The sequence below is a fragment of the Ostrea edulis genome, chromosome 5 (assembly GCF_947568905.1).
Source record: "Ostrea edulis chromosome 5, xbOstEdul1.1, whole genome shotgun sequence".
In the NCBI taxonomy this organism is placed as follows: Eukaryota; Metazoa; Mollusca; class Bivalvia; order Ostreida; family Ostreidae; genus Ostrea; species Ostrea edulis.
In genome coordinates this window covers 51484779-51503679 of record NC_079168.1, presented here as the reverse complement: position 1 = coordinate 51503679, position 18901 = coordinate 51484779, and the positions used below count along the sequence as shown (strand labels likewise).

General features: G+C 36.5%; 1 protein-coding gene across 7 annotated transcripts; it reads left to right on the top strand.

Moving 5' to 3' along the window:
- Nucleotides 1–24: 24 nt before the first annotated feature.
- Nucleotides 25–17991, top strand: LOC125652658 (post-GPI attachment to proteins factor 4-like). Of its 7 annotated transcripts, none has more exons than XM_056164748.1 (4): nt 405–450; nt 5171–5229; nt 5373–5494; nt 16072–17991. In XM_056164748.1, exon 4 carries the CDS (start codon nt 16142–16144, stop codon nt 17345–17347), a length of 1206 nt encoding a protein of 401 aa, XP_056020723.1. In that variant the 5' UTR covers nt 405–450; nt 5171–5229; nt 5373–5494; nt 16072–16141; the 3' UTR covers nt 17348–17991. The 7 variants fall into 7 exon arrangements, with proteins under 7 accessions (XP_048737967.2, XP_048737969.2, XP_056020721.1 ...); XM_056164747.1 differs by having other exon boundaries at nt 419–450; nt 5140–5229; XM_056164746.1 differs by lacking the exon at nt 5171–5229 and having other exon boundaries at nt 357–450.
- The last annotated feature ends 910 nt before the right edge of the window (nt 17992–18901 follow it).

The following is an 18901-nucleotide window of genomic DNA, read 5'->3' as shown; positions in this document are numbered from 1 at the left end:
AATTTGGAACAACACACCCGATCTATTTATTCTTCGGCACACTGTCCTACCGGTCAGGTCGATGATGGATGATGGGTGAGCAAAGACTGAAAGAATGTAAATTATAGCCTTTTCTGATTACAAAACGGGTGAGTTTACTTGTAAAGATCAGCCTCTCTTCCTCTTTCCTTGCGGGTTCCAGGTGTGTGACATTGAAGGTTGACTTCCTCATGATTTATCACAATAAATACGTTACCTTTATAAATTTAGATATTCACCTGCTTGCAGTCTTGTATCGGAAAAAAACCATGTAAACAAAAAAGCACCCTTCGTGACCCGCCACCTCTGACATGCTCAGAAACCAACATCCGGTATCATCTTTTCTTTTCCGCCGTTGTGGAGTGCAGTCACGTTTTTCTCGAGGAGGAAAAGAATTTTTTCTACTTGCTAATTTTGGCTAAGTATTGCATGGTAGTTTTTGTTATTACTTTATTACATTATTAAGCATTATGGCGAATGAAGGTGAAAATGTTAAATTACCTTTTATTGCTGTAGAGGGCCAGTACTGGGACTCTGTTGACTCTAGGAGTTTTGGTCCCATGGAATCTGACCCTTTTCTTTCTTATGGGAATATCATGGATTCCCCAGGAATTCCTTCTACCCCGGTTACTTCGGTAGGTCAAATTAGAGCTACATCTACTATTACGCGACCTCCTGGTAGTCCGGTGGCTAGTTCTCGCCCAGAGAGTTTTCCTTCGGGTAATCGTAGGGAGACGTTTTATCGGTCTAGGTGGCCAGCTAGATTTCCTCATCCCATGTATTCTGTGCCACCTTATCCCTACTCGACTCAACCTGTGTGGACAGGGCAAGGTTTTGTTAGTAAACCAAACTTAATGGAATCCTCCAATAAGGACGAAATTAAATGTTTGGTTTCCTCTATTCAGAAACTGGAGGCTTCTATTTCTTCAAAATTTATGACAGTGGAACGTAGACTAGATTTGATTGAATGCAAATCAGCTACGTCCCCCACTGTTCCTGGGGCTGCTCTTGTCACCCCTCGGCCCGCTTTTGATAATAAAGCGGACGAGGAGGTTGACTCATTATCTTTGGCTCCCAGTAGTCAAGAGGCATCTTTTCTCAGTGATAATTGCCTATCTCCGGTTCCTTCAGTCGATGAAGTTGGGCTTTCTCAGGAGCAACTTCCGGTAGAGAATCTCACTCTGAAAGCTAAAGTGTACGCAATTCGTAGAGAATTGTCAGGTCCCGATTCTTTAGTTTCTCCTCCCAGGAGTTCTCACAAACCTTCTGATTTTCAGTCCTGCTCTGGTCTTGTGAGAGATTCTTCTAAGTCGTATGCTTCTTTTCCCGCGTCTAGTCATTTTAAATCTGCATTGGCTTCCATTAATTCTCATCTTGTCGACGATCAGATGTCCTCCAATAAGGCATCTAATTTAGTTAGACAAAATCTGGCTTTTAGTACATCTTCTTTCCCTGGTAAGGTTAGAATGAAGTATTTTGATATTCATGATGTTTCCTTGGGAAAATCTCAACCTGTTTTTGATAAGACTTTTTCCAATCTTCTTGGTGCTAAGTCTTCTGAGGGGGTCAAGTTATCTCAGACTTCTTATTCTAGGTCGTAGAACAATCTTTGGGGTGTTGCCGCAGCTTTACAGTATGCGGATCACTTTCTTGCTGCTGCAGGTGCCTCTCTTAAAGATAAGGGCGAAGAATTTGATGATGTTCGTTCTTTTCTTCTCCAAGTAGATAGATGTCTTTGCATTTCTCAGCTCTTGAATCTTGGCACTATTGCCAATTTTTCTTTAGCTAGGAGACAAGAGATTCTTCAAAAATCTAACGTCTCTGAGTTTCTTAAAGACAACCTACTTTTTTCTCCTCTTCATAAAGAGCAGTTATTTGGCATCTCTTTACGCAAATTACAAGAGGAATTACACAAAGAACCTCCTACTGTTAAAGTAGATGTACAACTCAACAATGGTAGTTCTAGGCGTGTTTCTTGTTCTTCTAAATCAGACTCTTCTAGAAGTAAGTCGCAAGGTTCTACTAAATCTGGCTCTTCTCTGCAAGGTTCAAATAATCTTAAGAGAAATAATGAGCATCGTTCTTTCCCATCGGCTTCTGGTTCTAATAATAAAAAAACCCAAAGTAGCCAAGGGTAAGAAATCTCAGTTTTGATGCCTCCCCCCCCCCCTCCTGTAGCACAATCCACTCTTTCCGAGGAAGTAGGTGTTCCCTTTCCTCATCTTCCTGTGGGAGGACGCCTCTCTCTTTTTCTTCCTCATTGGTCCCGTCTCATTTCGGACAAATGGGTTCTTTCTGTGCTACGGAGGGGTTTAGAGCTTCAATTTCGAGAACAGCCTCCTCTCTGCGGTTCCTCTGGAATTTTCTATGACCAGAGACCCGTGGAAAAATCTGTTGTTACAAGAGGAAGTGTCTCTACTTCTCCAAAAGAATGTATTGGAAGAAGTAAGTCCACCTCTAGGTTGGGGGTTCTACTCTCGTCTCTTTCTTGTACCCAAAAAGAATGGACAAATGAGACCTGTGTTGGACCTCTCTTTTCTGAATCAGTATCTGGTGATTCCACATTTCAAAATGGAGACCAACAGGTCGATCAGAACCTCTCTCCATACAGGGATGTGGACGTCTTCTTTAGATCTGACGGATGCTTATTTTCATGTCCCTATAGCTCCGGCTTATCGGAAGTTTCTTCGTCTGGTCTGGGAGGGCAAGGTATATGCTTTCAGGGCAATGCCTTTTGGCCTATCTACTGCTCCACTAGTGTTCACAAAATTTTTTCAAACAGTGGTTGCGTATCTACACTCCCAGTCCATTTTCATCCATACATATCTAGACGATTCTCTGATCAAGAATTTTTCTTTCAACCTTCTTCATCAACATACTCATCGAGTTATTCATCTTCTGTTGAAGCTGGGTTTCCTTATTTCTTGGGGAAAATCAGAGATAGTTCCCAGTCAGAGTTTCATTTTCCTAGGGGAACAATTTCGAACAGATCTTGGGATAGTTCTTCCTCCAGAGGAGAAATTTCTCAAGCTTCAGTATCTGTTGGATCAACTACTTTCAGCCAAACAGGCTTCAGCTTGCCAGTTTCTACAACTGATAGGTTTTCTGATTTCTCTGATGGACATAATACCTTTAGGTCGTCTTCATATTCGCCCCATTCAGTGGTATCTTCTGGAATTTTGGGTACCAGCCTCACAACAGTGGGAAGCTGTTATTCCCATTCTTCCCAGATTGTATCCTCATCTTCTGTGGTGGTCAGTGAGAGAGAATGTTATGATAGGTTGCTCGCTAGACCCCCCAGTTCCTTCTATGACCCTGTTTACAGATGCTTCTCTGACAGGCTGGGGAGCTACCCTGGAAGGCAGAGAGGCATCAGGTATATGGTCCGGTCTCCAGTTGACAGAACACATCAATTTACTGGAGATACGGGCTGTTCTTCTGGCATTGAAACATTTTTCCCAATTTGTTCAGGGTCAATCTCTGATGATAGCCACAGACAATACAACAGTAGTGGCTTATCTGCAGAATCAAGGCGGCACACATTCTCAGTCTCTTTACCTTCTGTGCAAAGAAATTCTGTTGTTTTGCCGTTCCCTGGGAATTCGCTTGTCAGTCAGGCATGTTCCTGGCAATCTGAATCTAGTAGCGGATGCTCTCTCAAGGTCACTGCATCCAGTGAATACAGAATGGGAGTTACATCCAGCAGTCTTTCAGGAGATCTGTCTCAAGTGGGATCGTCCTCATATGGACCTCTTTGCTACACATCTGAATTGCAAACTGCCAACGTTTGTCTCTCCGATTCCAGACAACAAAGCTTTAGCAGTGGATGCAATGTCTTTCGATTGGAAGGGGATGTTTTCTTACATGTTTCCTCCTTTTCGCCTCCTTCCCAAGATTTTACACAAAATCAGGGTAGAAATTTGCAAGACCATTCTTATTGCTCCAGCATGGCCAAAACAATCTTGGTTTCCAGATCTTCTTCAACTGTGTTGTGCGAGACCAATTCTTCTTCCTCTCAGGAAAGATCTTTTGTCTCAATTCAAAGGCAGGAAAGTTCATCAGAATCTTTCCAACCTCCATCTACACGCATGGTTACTGTCAGGGAATCTCTCAGACAGGATGGCTTTTCTGACAGAGCAGCCAAACGTATCTCTAGTTCAGTCAGAAAATCTACAGGAGCAATTTATGACTCTAAGTGGAACATCTTCTGTTCTTGGTGTCGTTCAAAGGAAATTGATCCTCTCGCAGTTACTGTCCAACAGTTAGCTGAGTTTTTAGTCTATCTGTTTGAAGACAAAGGTTTCTCTCCCTCTACTATTAAGGGCTATCGTTCAGCTTTATCTAGAACTATAGCTTTGTCAGGAGGTCCTGATTTTGGGAAGAATGAGTTCTTGTCCCTCATGGTCAAGAATTTTTGTTTGGAACGACCTAGACAACGTAGGTTGGTTCCATCCTGGAATTTAGCTTTGGTTCTTAGGACTTTACAATTTCCTCCTTTCGAACCTTTATTTTTAGCTCCCTTTAAGTTTTTGACCTTGAAGTGCTGTTTTTTATTAGCTTTAGCTTCTGGTCGTAGAAGGAGTGAGATTCATGCTTTCTCCATTGCAGATTCTTGTCTCAGATTTTCTGCAGATAATTCTTCAGTTACTCTGTTGACAGATCCATCTTTCTTAGCCAAGAATCAGTTATCAGACAAAGGTTCTGGACCTATTGTTATTCCTGCTCTACCTAAATCATTAGGTAATCAGGATTTATGTCCAGTGCGTACTCTTCAGAAATATATTTCTGTTTCGTCAACGCTCAGACCTTCTGGTTCTACTAGACTTTTCATTCCTATTAAGAAAGGTCTAAGTGATATTTCGGCTAAGACTATTTCTACTTGGCTTTGTCAGACTGTTAAGATGGCTTACCAATCTTCATCTCCAGAAGCCTTGTCTCGTGTTCAAGTTCAGGCACATGAAATTAGAGCCTTGTCTTGCTCCTGGGCTATTTTCAATTCCTCCTCTATGTCGGAAATCATGTCAGCTGGTTATTGGAGGTCTGATAGTACCTTTTATAACCATTACCTTTATAGATCTATGCCCCTTCATAGTGACAGTTTGTTCTCGCTTGGACCTCTAGTTTCAGCTCAAAAAGTGGTTTTTCCTCCTAGTTGCCAATCTCAGGGGGATTCAGCTCTACTTTGAATTCTGCTTATCTAAATTTATAAAGGTAACGTATTTATTGTGATAAATTCTAAATTTTTAGTATTAAAATTTGTATTTGTTAAATAATACTTACCTTTATAAATCAGAGGTCCCAACCCACCTCCCCTTCATCCCCCTTCTAATTTTTTGTTTTATGTCAAAGAATAGATGATACCGGATGTTGGTTTCTGAGCATGTCAGAGGTGGCGGGTCACGAAGGGTGCTTTTTTGTTTACATGGTTTTTTTCCGATACAAGACTGCAAGCAGGTGAATATCTAAATTTATAAAGGTAAGTATTTATTTAACAAATACAAATTTTAATACTAAAAATTTAGATTTGCTGACCATTAGACAGGTTGGGAACACTTCCCCTTTAGCGAGATATTCTCGCTAAAACGCGATTATCCCTCTCTAGCGAAAATAAATATATCCCGTACAACCGAGAAAAACACCCGTGGAATGCATCTCTTCGTGTTTCACGTGAAAAGAAGAAAAAGTGCTAAAATGTGTGATACTTCTGCAAATATATTAATCAAAACAAAAACACTCACGATGTGTATTGGATTTCATACTGCTTCCCTCTTATGCAGCAACTTTGACATGCAATTTCATGACTATGTTGTCAATTTCTTAGAAACAATTCGCATCATGTTGAGTGCGTGTCGCACTTATTCAGCGTTGCACAGGATTTGACATTATTTTCAATAAAGACGCAAAAACACCTGTTGGTGGTAATGTTTATTTCTTGCTAAAGAGGGATAATTGCGTTTTAGCGAGAATATCTTGCTATAGGGGAAGTGTTCCCAACCTGTTAGAGATACATCTCTAATGGTCAGCAAACATGAGGAAGTCAACCTAGTCGTTTGCCTAGTTCCGGATCACATTTTCATTAACAATTGCTAGTGGTATAATCCACGAAGATCCTGTTGGTTTTAATCGTCTTGTGAGAAGATCAGAAGTTACTAAAATGAAAAATAACTAAAATTACTTGAAAATCATGGTAAATATCACCGAATAAGGGACGTTTCACCCTTGTGGACGTTTCGTGCTGAGATGATTCACCCGAGACATTTCGCCCTAGGATGACTCGCACTCAGATGTTAAAAGGAATATTAAACTTGCATTGATGGTTGTCTTTATTAAGGTCTTCCGTAACAACGGAAGACCTTCTACTGATTGTGCTGGTTAAGATTATTCTTATTCTTTTTTTTTTTTTTTCCTAGACGCTAACTTTGAAGCCTCATATCTCGCTCATTTCTGCATGGATTTTGCTCAAATTTTCAGGGTTTATAAACTTTACAGAACGATTTGAAATTCATGTACTACATTTCAGAAATTCCCTTCTGTTCACGAGTTATTCCCCTTTGAATGAAATTTTAGGGGCTTTGGTTTCCAGACAAAGGCTCCGAGACTGTATAAGCTTGAGCAGAAAATGCGTTGAAAATGAAAAGTAGGAGCATTGTAGTTGTGCACATCGTTTTTTGTTTTTTGATTACAGCGTTCGAAATGGTGGTTGACAGGGTTAAAAAATTAGGACGCCCAAAGTAGCAAAAAATTACGCATATTTTCCTTTGTATCTTTTAAACTAAAAATATTTTGTTAAGATGTGTAGAACAAAAGTTGTGCAAAATGTTAAGAGCTTTCTTTTTATATCCCTAAAAAGGGGCTGGCCCCTTAAATTAGGGATCTGGGGATCTTCAAAGTTTTCGCTTTATAACTCAAAAACGGTAAATATTTCGATATGGCTTTTGCTGGAAAAGTTGTTCTTTAACATCTTCTTGATCTCATAAACATAATATTTTGCTCGAGTATTGTGTTATATATGAGTAAAAAGCTTGACCCACAAACAGGTAACCGTATCATTAGGTAGGTGAAGGGGGAAAAATATGCGTATAACTTACTTTGGCACGTGCCCCTGGCGTGAAATTCATACGCGACTTCTGTGCGCACTGTGTACATAATATACCTACATGTATTTACGCAGATAGATATTAAAGTTTAATAAAATATTCAAGATTTGAGAGCAATTTATTTGATTTGTATGTATAAATAATTCAAACTCGATGAATCATTCTCTTCAGTCTGAATATTATGCTATCATAATTTTGTTGCATAATAAAATATTGGTAACAGCTATAAACCTTTATTGTATGTCCTGAGCCATAAATTTAAATAGTAATTTTTTCTTCATTATTGGAACTGAAAAGTTAAATGCTGAAAGAATTTAATCCCACATACACGCGCGCCTCAAAAGACTGATTCGTGGAATGAGATCATACACGCATGTACTTGAGTAGTATAAATTTATTAAAGCTGTATGGTCCGAATTACAATATTTTTTTCCATCTCGTAAAAACGCTATTAAATCATCGCACGTATGTAGTTATGAGACTGTACGACATATCATAAATTATTTCACCTGTTTTAACCCAAATAATTTGATTTTTTAAAAATCGATGTTTACAAATAATCGCATCACTCTGCCATTTCAAGTGACAGTCACGTGACCAGTTCAAACTTTCAGATCATCGATGGTATTATCTGTGTAAAAATATCAAATACCTTTTAGTAATTCGTTGTTTTACGCTCTTTCAGTCTTAAAACTAGACAGTTGCGTATGAGTTAATACATCATGTTGGGATTCCCCTGACGCGCGTGGGTTTATTTATAGACATTTATTATGGGATGATTTATATATGTAGCCACTATATTTACTTTCTAAATAATATTCGCACTGTTTTCTTTTACATGCAGAGGTTTTCAAGCATGTAATTAAGGGAAAGTTAATAACTTTATAAAGTAATTAATCTGCTTTAAAGTAATTATGTACAAAAAAAAAATACATGGACATCGGGTCATACAGCTTTAAACACCTATAACGATAAAAATTTATAGTACACCTTTAAAGCTTCATTTCAATGATATATATTAAATTCTCAAACTATTTCATAAGTACATACGAGAAGTCAGAATCGCCAGCGTAGCCAAACTACTTATATCGTTACAGTACTTATCTTCCTGTCACAGTACAGTTGATTATTTTCTTTCTAAAAACTTAACTTGTATTCGTCTTTTGTAAAATCACTGGATAAGTATTTCAAATAGTTTTTCCCGGGGTGATGTTACGTATAACATATCAAGAGGGAAAGAAGGCGAAAGTTAGATCCCACACACACATACTCATGTACGATTCCTGTATTTTTATGTTAACTAGGCTGCATTAGGACCTGACCCAAAGACATATGGTCAAGTTTAAGGTTTTTATGTCATACAGCTCCGACGGAAGACCTCTCGTTGCTTTGCAACGAGCTTGGCTCTAGTTTTCTTTATTTTGTAGATTAATGTTTATAAATATCCATACTGATTAAAAATTAAGTTAATAGTCTATGTTCTAGAAATATAATCAAACATGAGGAATTATAATTATAACAAACTAGGTAAGTGATCTAAGCGAGATTAACGACAACTACCGCGATGGTGGTACCACTTCAGATATTAAGTTAATTTGCATCTATAATTAATTGCGTTTGCCTGGATCAATATTAATTTGGAGATGCTCAGAAAAAAGTCGGGTTTATGGATCATATTTTTGCCAATGCAAAAATATGAAAATTTCATATACAACACCAGATACATTAATATAGGTGATTTTAAAAATTGGTGTTGTGTTATATTTCAACATACCAAATTAACATTTGAATTTGTTCCAAGTTGTAAATCTATTTCTCTGAGAGTGAAAAAAAGATTGCTTTTCTAATTAAGAGATCATTATTTCCTTAGATATACCCTCCTAAATCCACTACTGGATATACATGTATAATTTCGATTAAGAAATATGAAAAATTGAATGTTCTGTATTACTTGAACATGTGACCTGCATAAATCATCCATAAAATGTTTAAGCAGCTCTGTCCAACCAGACATTTGTATCAGTAAATATCATTAAATATGAATGCTTTATACATGTATATCAAAAGGAAACTTCAATCACACTCAAGTACTAATTAAAATTAAGATCTAATTTGATTGAGGAAATTCGGCATACATGGACTAGCATCATGCCTGTCTATATATGTTAACATCAAATGTAATCAGACAAAACTTCTTAGATATGTAGTTATATAGATAATAACCAAAGTAATTGGAAAATGTATGGGACGTTTCGCACCGCAAATGGGGGCGAACCGTCCTAGTGTGAATCGTCTCAATACGAAACGTCTTTTGGAGCAAAACGTCCCGTTACCATATCACCGGCCTTTACATTTTCCATAACCGTGTTCATAGGTCAGTTCCGAATCACACTGCCAGTTCCGAATCACGGAAATGTTTGAAACGACTGCAGGCCGATTCGAACTTTCACTGACCCGATCCGACTTTCAATCGGTCCGAAACTTTAAATCAGTACGTGTGTATGTTTATTTCACTGATTATATACCTAGTTTCTGTAGAAATCAAATCAAATCAAACACTAGTTTAAATTAATCTTTACATTATTAACGTTATATATATTGAACAATATTCAAAGCTTCACATTTAGGCATTGGCATAGCCAAAATTGCGGCATTCAAAATTCTCTTAATCAACATTAATAATTATCTTTCTCTCTGTGTGTTTATGATCTAATGTTATATCTACCCGGGATAACAATCCTTTGGCATTTTCTTGTGAAGTTGACGAGGTTGGGAAGAAAAAATAATACAGTCATACATGTATATTAATATGCTTAAAATTGAATTGACTACAGTATACTTTTTAATTATCAATTTCAAGATGTAAATCTACATGCAATACATAGTATATTTACTACCCCGATTTTTTCATTTTAAAATGTATTTACGGGAGGGGATTATCCATTTTGGTATTCAGGGAAAAAAATAGTTTATTGTCTTTATTAAAAAAAAATGTGTGCGTATTATATCTAACACTACTTCAATCTATAAATCCAACAGTGCATTTAATATAAACTGAGATATTGCTCAAACTTTAAAACTAAGTTCAACAAGTCGCGTATGACAGTAGTTAATTGACACAACTGATCCGGAATTGGACAAGCAGATGGTGTCTCTTTGGTAAGGCATCTCAACTACAATAATGCATTCACTGAAGAAGTATTTATTGATGCATTTGCTGAAAGATATATCAATTAAATGCATTTATTTTTTTGTGCAGAAAACTTGGTTATTCTTTAGCTACAGACAACTTTTCCCTCCAGCACGATTTTTTCCCAAGCGTGTAAGTGACCAAGATATCGAAGTCCAATTGTATTAAAGAAGTGTGACAAGTAATAAACCTGGGTTGGATAAAAATTACAACAGTTTTGTATCCCTCAGTAATCATTTTCAACGTGATTTACCTTTCTAAGTAAAAATCATTTCATGAACTAAGTATTTTTTAATGATAATTACAAAGTGATTCGGAACTGGCAATGATCTGGAACTGGGCAAAAGACTGTACCTTAATTAAGCATTGTAAACATTAAAAATGGAAAAATAAAATTTGAAAATTCTCAATTTAAATTGTGTCCATGCCCCTTTAACCATCAATTCCCAGGGATCGAAACAAATTGCAAGCCAAGTGCATCAAATGAATCTGATTTCATTGTACATGTATTTGTCAATTATTTATGATATCAAAGTTCCAAGTGTGCTTGTGTAATAGTTTATACATAACATGATTTTCTTGAACTGTTAGAGTATAGTTTTGATAACCAACATTGTCCAGGATGTGCATTAAAATCTGTAATAATTGACCACAGGGCATCTGGAATGTTTGATAAAATATACAAACATGCATGTAATATTTACATCATTTCAGGACAGTAACCAGACTGAAAAAATAAAATTATATCATTATCAAATAATTTGATAGTACATATATTCTATATTTATTCTGAGACTTGTATATATGGACACTATAGAGATACTGACACTATGCAAACACCATAGAGGTAAGACAGACACTATAGAGACACATTAAGCAGACACTAGAGAGACATTGACAGACTCTATAGAAGGAAGACAGACACCATAGAGAGACTTTGAGCTGAGCAGACTCTATAGAGAGAAGACAGACACTATAGAGAGAAGACAGACACCATAGAAAGACTTTGAGCAGACTCTATAGAGAGAAGACAGACACTAGAGAGAGAAGACAGACACTATAGAGATAAGACAGACCAGACACTATAGAGAGAAGACAGACAGAGTAGACTCTATAGAGAGACATTGAGCAGACTCTATAGAGAAACATTGAGCAGACTCTATAGAGAGACATTGAGCAGACTCTATAGAGAGAAGACAGACATTATAGAGAAACATTGAGCAGACACTATAGAGAGAAAACAGACATTATAGAGAAACATTGAGCAGACACTATAGAGAAACATTGAGCAGACTCTATAGAGAGAAGACAGACATTATAGAGAAACATTGAGCAGACTCTATAGAGAGAAGACAGACATTATAGAGAAACATTGAGCAGACTCTATAGAGAGAAGACAGACACTATAGAGAGAAGACGGACACTATAGAGAAACATTTAGCAGACTCTATAGAGAGACATTGAGCAGACACTATAGAGAGAAAACAGACACTATAGGGAGACATTGAGCAGACTCTATAGAGAGACATTGAGCAGACACTATAGAGAGACATTAAGCAGACTTTATAGACAGAAGACAGACACTATAGAGATATATTGAGCAGACTGTATAGAGAGACATTGAGCAGACACTATAGAGAGGCATTGAGCAGACACTATAGAGAGAAGACAGACACTATAGAGAGACATTGAGCAGACTCTATAGAGAAACATTGAGCAGACACTATAGACAGAAGACAGACACTATAGACAGAAGACAGACACTATAGGGAGACATTGAGCAGACTTTATAGAGAGACATTGAGCAGACACTATAGAGAGAAGACAGACACTATAGAGAGACATTGAGCAGACTCTATAGAGAGACATTGAGCAGACACTATACAGAGACATTAAGCAGACTTTATAGACAGAAGACAGACACTATAGAGAGATATTGAGCAGACTGTATAGAGAGACATTGAGCAGACACTATAGAGAAAAGTCAGACACTATAGAGAGACATTGAGCAGACACTATAGAGAGACATTGAGCAGACATTATAGACAGAAGACAGACACTATAGAGAGACATCGAGTAGACTCTATAGAGAGAAGACAGACACTATAGAGAGAAGACAATCACTACATGTATTTAAGGAATGACTTTAACTTAATTTAAAAAGCAGATTATAAGAAAGCGTAAACTGACCCAAACCAGGTTATACTCGTATAATATGCCCCAGAATTAAAGTCATTCCTTATAATTTAATGCAAAAGACAAAGGTACTAACCTTTTAAAATGTACATAAATTCGAAAAATACAAATCAACTGAGCTGCACAATGATTCACTTGGCAACTACGACGAAGCATATAGCTTAGAAGGCGGCCATCTTAGTTCTACAGAGCCTATTTACCAAAATATTGTAAACGTAGTTATTGAAGGGGAAGTTTGAAGTTCGTCATGACAGAAAATATGTGTAGGCTGTGCATGCAATGCGTTTTTCACTGCCCTTAAAGAATGACTTTGAAGTCATTCATACTCTTGACAGATTGAGAAAATACGGGATATTGTATTCTTAAGGCCTACCCAAAATAAGTCATCAAACATCAGAAAATGCGATAATTTGTGGCTTTTACATATGTAACTCTATGAAGATTTCTACAACATGAAAACTTACCCTGGCATGCAACGATGTCGCAAATAGTAAATCTGACACAAGAAAATATACAAACAAGTGACAAATCGTGATCCAAATGTCAATGTGACTGACGTCATCTAATTAAAAAATAAGATGTATGATTTTTAGCCGAGTTGCAACGAAGTTGAACTCGGCTATTGGTTTGGTGATGCGGGCGGGTTGGTGGGCGGTTGGGCGTCAACAATTGGTTTCCGGATGATAACTCAGAAAAGTTTACAATCTAATCAAATGAAACTTTGATATATTGTTGGGTACCAGGTAAGGAAGACCCCTTTTGATTTTGGAGAAAATTTGTCAAAGATCAAGGTCACAGTGACCAAAAATAGAATGAAAATTTCAGAAAAATTTGGTTTCCGGATGATAACTCAGAAAGTTTAAATCTGAATCAAATGAAACTTTGAGATATTGTTGGGTACAAAGTAAGGAAGACCCCTATTGATTTTGGAGAAAAAAGGTCAAAGGTCAAGGTCACAGTGACCGAATATAGAATGAAAATTTCAGAAAAATTTGGTTTCCGGATGATAACTCAGAAAGTTTAAATCTGAATCAAATGAAACTTTGAGATATTGTTGGGTACAAAGTAAGGAAGACCCCTATTGATTTTGGAGAAAAAAGGTCAAAGGTCAAGGTCACAGTGACCGAATATAGAATGAAAATTTCAGAAAAATTTGGTTTACGGATGATAACTCAGAAAATTTAAATCCGAATCAAATGAAACTTTGATATATTGTTGTGTACCAAGTAAGGAAGACTCTTATTGATTTTGGAGAAAAAAGGTCAAAGGTCAAGGTCACAGTGACCGAATATAGAATGAAAATTTCAGAAAAATTTGGTTTCCGGATGATAACTCAGAAAATTTAAATCCGAATCAAATGAAACTTTGATATATTGTTGTGTACCAAGTAAGGAAGACCCTTATTGATTTTGGAGAAAAAAGGTCAATGGTCAAAGTCACAGTGACCGAATATAGAATGAAAATTTCAGAAATATTTGGTTTCCGGATGATAACTCAGAAAGTTTAAATCCGAATCAAATGATGCTTAAAGATATTGTTATGTACCAGGTAAGGAAGACCCCTATTGATTTTGGAGAAAATGGGTCAAAGCTCAAGGTCACAGTGACCGAAAATAGATTTAAAATTCCCCCCCAAAAAATTAGTTTCCGGAGAATAACTTGAAAATTTTTAATTTGAATCAAATGAAACTTGGTTATAGTGTTGGATACCAGCAAAACAAGGCCCCTATTGATTTTTGAGAAAAAAGGTCAAGGTCACAGTGACCACAAATATGGTTTCTGGACAGTAACTTGAAAAGTTTAAAACTGAAATTAGTTCTTCACAATCATAAATATGCCACATCATTCCTGACTTTACAATGTATCCCATGCAACTTGGCTTATGCACCCCTGGGTGCATATATTGATTTTTATTTATTTTTCTTTGCTTTGTTGAAAGGTGGATCAAGCAATGAAGCAACCCCCCCCCCCCCCCCCCCCCCCCCCCCCCACCCTTTCCCCAGTGAGAAATGTATTTCAAAATGAACAGGGTAATGTTAACTTGGTAAATCATTAATTTGAATATGATATCTTTGGTTTTATCTATTATTCGACCATCATACAAAGAGAGATGTTTTACAACAGTGATTTGCGTAAATTTAGATGCTAATTGACAACGAGAAATCAATCTTTGTATTAAACCAAGTATTTTAGTGCAGACGTTGACTTTTCTATTCCATTAAAGGCCCAAAACAGTGCTGCAATGTAAATTTAGAGAGGAAAAAAAGGTAGTTCCAGCAACTGGTTGTCAAGGGGGTGTGTCCTCATACCAGACCAGGTTATACAAAAATAACCTGCGTTCCTCAATTTGAATTCAACCAATCAGAGACTAGAGTACAATAAGAATTGAATTATATAGAAATACTAATCAGAATCAGACTCCATAGAGGGGAGGCAGACATTAAAAGACACCAAGCAGACTTCATAGAGACTTCTTTGATATGTTAAAACTATAAACAAACAATGTCTGAAAATTGCGTGGAAATAATTTATCAATTCTGGAGAATCTTTTCAGAATTTTTGCAAAGTTCTATCAAAGCTAGGACTCTTTCCTTCTCTGAGATATATTTTTGTTCATTTTAAGGATGTACAATACACCAAAGAGAATTGTTTGGGATGAAAATTGGAAGATATGCACAATAATGTTTTGTAATTGAAAACCTTACCTTATTGAAAGAAAAATTCGAGTCTAGTAAGGAATTAAAAAAAAATTCCAAATTATTTCTACTAAAACTTTCAATTTCAAAAGTGAACATATTCTCCACTTTCCATCCACATCAGATTTCTCTGGTGTATTATTCCTCCTTAAAACTAACATGTGTTTACTCCCTACATTGACTAGCAGGTGTCATTGTTTGGACTGGTGAAATTATTAAGATGACTGATATGTAGAAAACATAAACTCTGCTTTACTCCATTTTCAGGCAATGTTTGGAACTCATTTGAATACAGTGGTATTTATTTGACCACCCCTATACTTTATAGGGTGATCAATATGCTATTCAAATGTTTTGTAATTAAGTGATTCAACCTAGAAATACTATTGGAAGTATGGGCACGGTTGAGTGTTGTGGCCTATTGGTCTCTTCTTAGCTCACATGACCTGAAAACTCAATTGAGCATCTCTGATCAGTCTGTTGTTCTTCTTTCTTTCGTGAACTATTCATATTTTAGACTTCTTATCCCAAGAACCACATGGCCAATTTAAACCAAACTTGGCACAAATTAGTCTTGCATAATGGGAATTTCAGTTTGTTTTATTCTAATGAATAAATACCCAATTATTTTACTACAACAATTCTTGAAAAATGAAAATATTCATCCCCAAGTTTAGAAAAATAGCTACACTTTAGTGAACTATTTTCCATTTTAACCTTGCTGACTTCTGGTCTATGAAAGCCTGTAACCATACCAGTTTCTCCTTCCCCTCCCCCAGCATTCATACCTACCATTAATTTTCATGAATTTTGATAAAATTGTGTGACTTGATAATTAATGAGGAAAGTAAACAAATTTTTCAATTTCATTTTAGGATGCAAAATTGTGTGGGCTCCAAAAGAATCAGCACGCAGTGATCACAGGGATGCAGTTCAGATCTGGTGATGAGGCCTATAAAGAGTCTCCTGTGGTTGACCATCTTGTTTGTGATAACTTTTACATTGTGGATACCTCCATTGTGTATAAAACTACCATTCTCGAAATTCTACTATGTCTACAACAAGGAGAAAGATATTTCAGAGAAAGCAGAACTCCTCAATTCAAGGCGTTACAATGTATCGCTTGCCTATTTCTCTTCCTTGCATGCTGAATCGTCACAGCAATTCTACCACAATATGGAGAAATTGGGTCATCTTGACCTAGTTGTGGCTGTTATTACTGTCAAGAGAAAGGATGGAACTTTAGGATACCTCACTCAGTCTGTAGCAAGAATGGATAAATTACTTAAGGAAGATAAACACTTTCAAAGAAAATATTTATTCATTTGCAATGTCGATCAAGATGTGAACAGTCATGAGGAAGTGAAGAAATTAGAAAAGTATATTCCAGCTCATTATCGCTTTAAGAATATCACCAGGATACCTCACACCAGCCCTCACATATCACTTTATCTACAGCAAAATCACTTCACTACCTACCAAAAAGAAACTATAGACTACATGTTTTGTTTAGAAATGGCATATTCCATGAATCCTGAGTATGTGTTACTGATGGAAGATGACACACTTCCTCTGCCTATGGCACTTGATGTTGTGAACTTCAAGCTAAAGTGGTTAACCTTATTCAGGAACCCACCAATGACAAACTTTGCTTATATTAAGCTGTACTATCCACCTAAATGGCAGGGTTTTGCGAATGAATTGAGAAGAATTTTAGAACTTGTAGCCATTGGAATGGTTGGAGCTGGGTGCTTTGTTGCAGTTTTTGCCTTCAGGAAAAAGACATCTTTACAATACTTATACTTTATTTTTGGTGCTGTATATTTTATATTGGTAGTGCTGTTGTTAGATCGACAAAATGTCCTTGAACTACGCAGAATAGCATCTCAGTTTTATTCATTAAACATATCACCAGGCTGCTGCACTCCAGCCATGTTTTATCCAAGATGGGTAATTCCTCAGTTGTTAAGTTATTTAGCTGGTGAAAACAATCGTCATCATACAGACATTGCAATTTATGATTTTATAACAAGCAAAAATCTGACAGCTTATCAAATAGAGCCCAATTTATTTGTTCATATAGGAATGTATACTTCTATTCATCAAAATTCTCGGAAGGACCCTCAAGAGTTCATATTCAGTATGTATTGATTAAAAATGAAATTACATATATATGCATCAAGTACATTATTGTTTTTTTCTTGCTGTTAAAGAAATATTCATACAGAAACTTCAAAGATAACTTTGCTGTTCTGCACATCTGGTCCCAGAGCCATATATAGAACATAAAACTAAAAACCAGATGAGCTCACTTGTACAAAAGGAACAAAAAGTGAGCTCATCTAACTTTTATGGCCCTGGAACTTTATCATAAAGTTTTTTCTTTTTATGCCACCTTAATCAGAGATTCTGGGGCATATATTTTTTGGTCTGTCTGCCTGATTGTCAAAAGAAAAACTTTAACCTTGGTCATAACGATAAAGATCTTGACAAGTCAACATACTGTCGATCACTAATTTTTCGCGAGTATTTTATTTTGCATTTGTAGGGTCTGGTGTTTATTCGTGAATACAATAATTCACAAGAATACAGTTAAAAATAACTTCTATTCCGCAAATAGATCTGCTCCCGTGCTTCTAATCGTAATATTCTAGCATACGTTCATGTGTACGACATACATTGTACCGTTATCAATTTTACGTACATGTATTCGATTGATTTGTAACGTAACTGCAAATGATTTTTATATGCCTATTCTTTTGTACATATGTTCATTAAAATTGTGTTTAGTTGTATTGCAGTTCGATTTTATTTGCATCGATTACTAATTGCACAGGTAACGTTATGGCAATAAAGAGATTTTTAATATGTTTGCTGGTACATATGTATGTTACGGTACATACATATATACTAGTATACCACAAAAAACCTTTGTGACAGTTGGTAATGCATAAATTTTTACTTGCCAAAAGTAGAAATAAACGCGAGATATTTAAATTCACGAACATCAAGTCTCTCGAATTAACGAGGAATTAAATCATTCGCAAATAATAAGTGATCTACAGTAATTATCGGACAAGTGTTGACAGAACTATGCCACCGTAGTATAGATCATAGTACCAAGCTTAAATGTCTTGCCACAAGAAACACAAGGGTGAAATATGAAACTCCTATTTCACACTTCATGGACAACAACAAATTTTAGAAGATGAAGGTAATAATTTTTGGTACCAATTAAATATTTTTCAAAATCTGTATTTGAAATTGTGTCACAGTTCAAAAGGATTCTGAATAGGTCCAAGGTTTACATCAAGGTCAAATACTTTAGAGAGGAGATTGGACAGTTGGGGTGTGGCCTTCTCTCCCTCCCCTTTCTTAGTCTCTTCCCATTTCCTCCCTCCTTTCTATTCTCTTCTTTCTACCATCCCCTTTTTTATTTTATGCCCCAGGAATGGAAGATTTGGGGGCATCTAGTTTTTGGCCTGTCCGTCTGTGTGTGTCAAAAAAATTTAACTTGGTCACATCTTTTATACTATCTGAGGTAGACCTTTCATATTTGGTATATGTGTATTCCTTGTAGCAAAACCTTTCCATTGACTCCGAAATCTTTCACCCAATGATCTTTGACCTACTTTTAGCATGTGCATGTTTTGTGGGAAGACCTTTCCAATGATACCAGATTTCTTGACATTGACCATGCATTGA

What these genes read in the sequence shown, in the direction of transcription:
- LOC125652658 (XM_048882010.2), top strand. Translation starts at nt 16,142, where the DNA reads ATGAGGCCTATAAAGAGTCTCCTGTGGTTGACCATCTTGTTTGTGATA.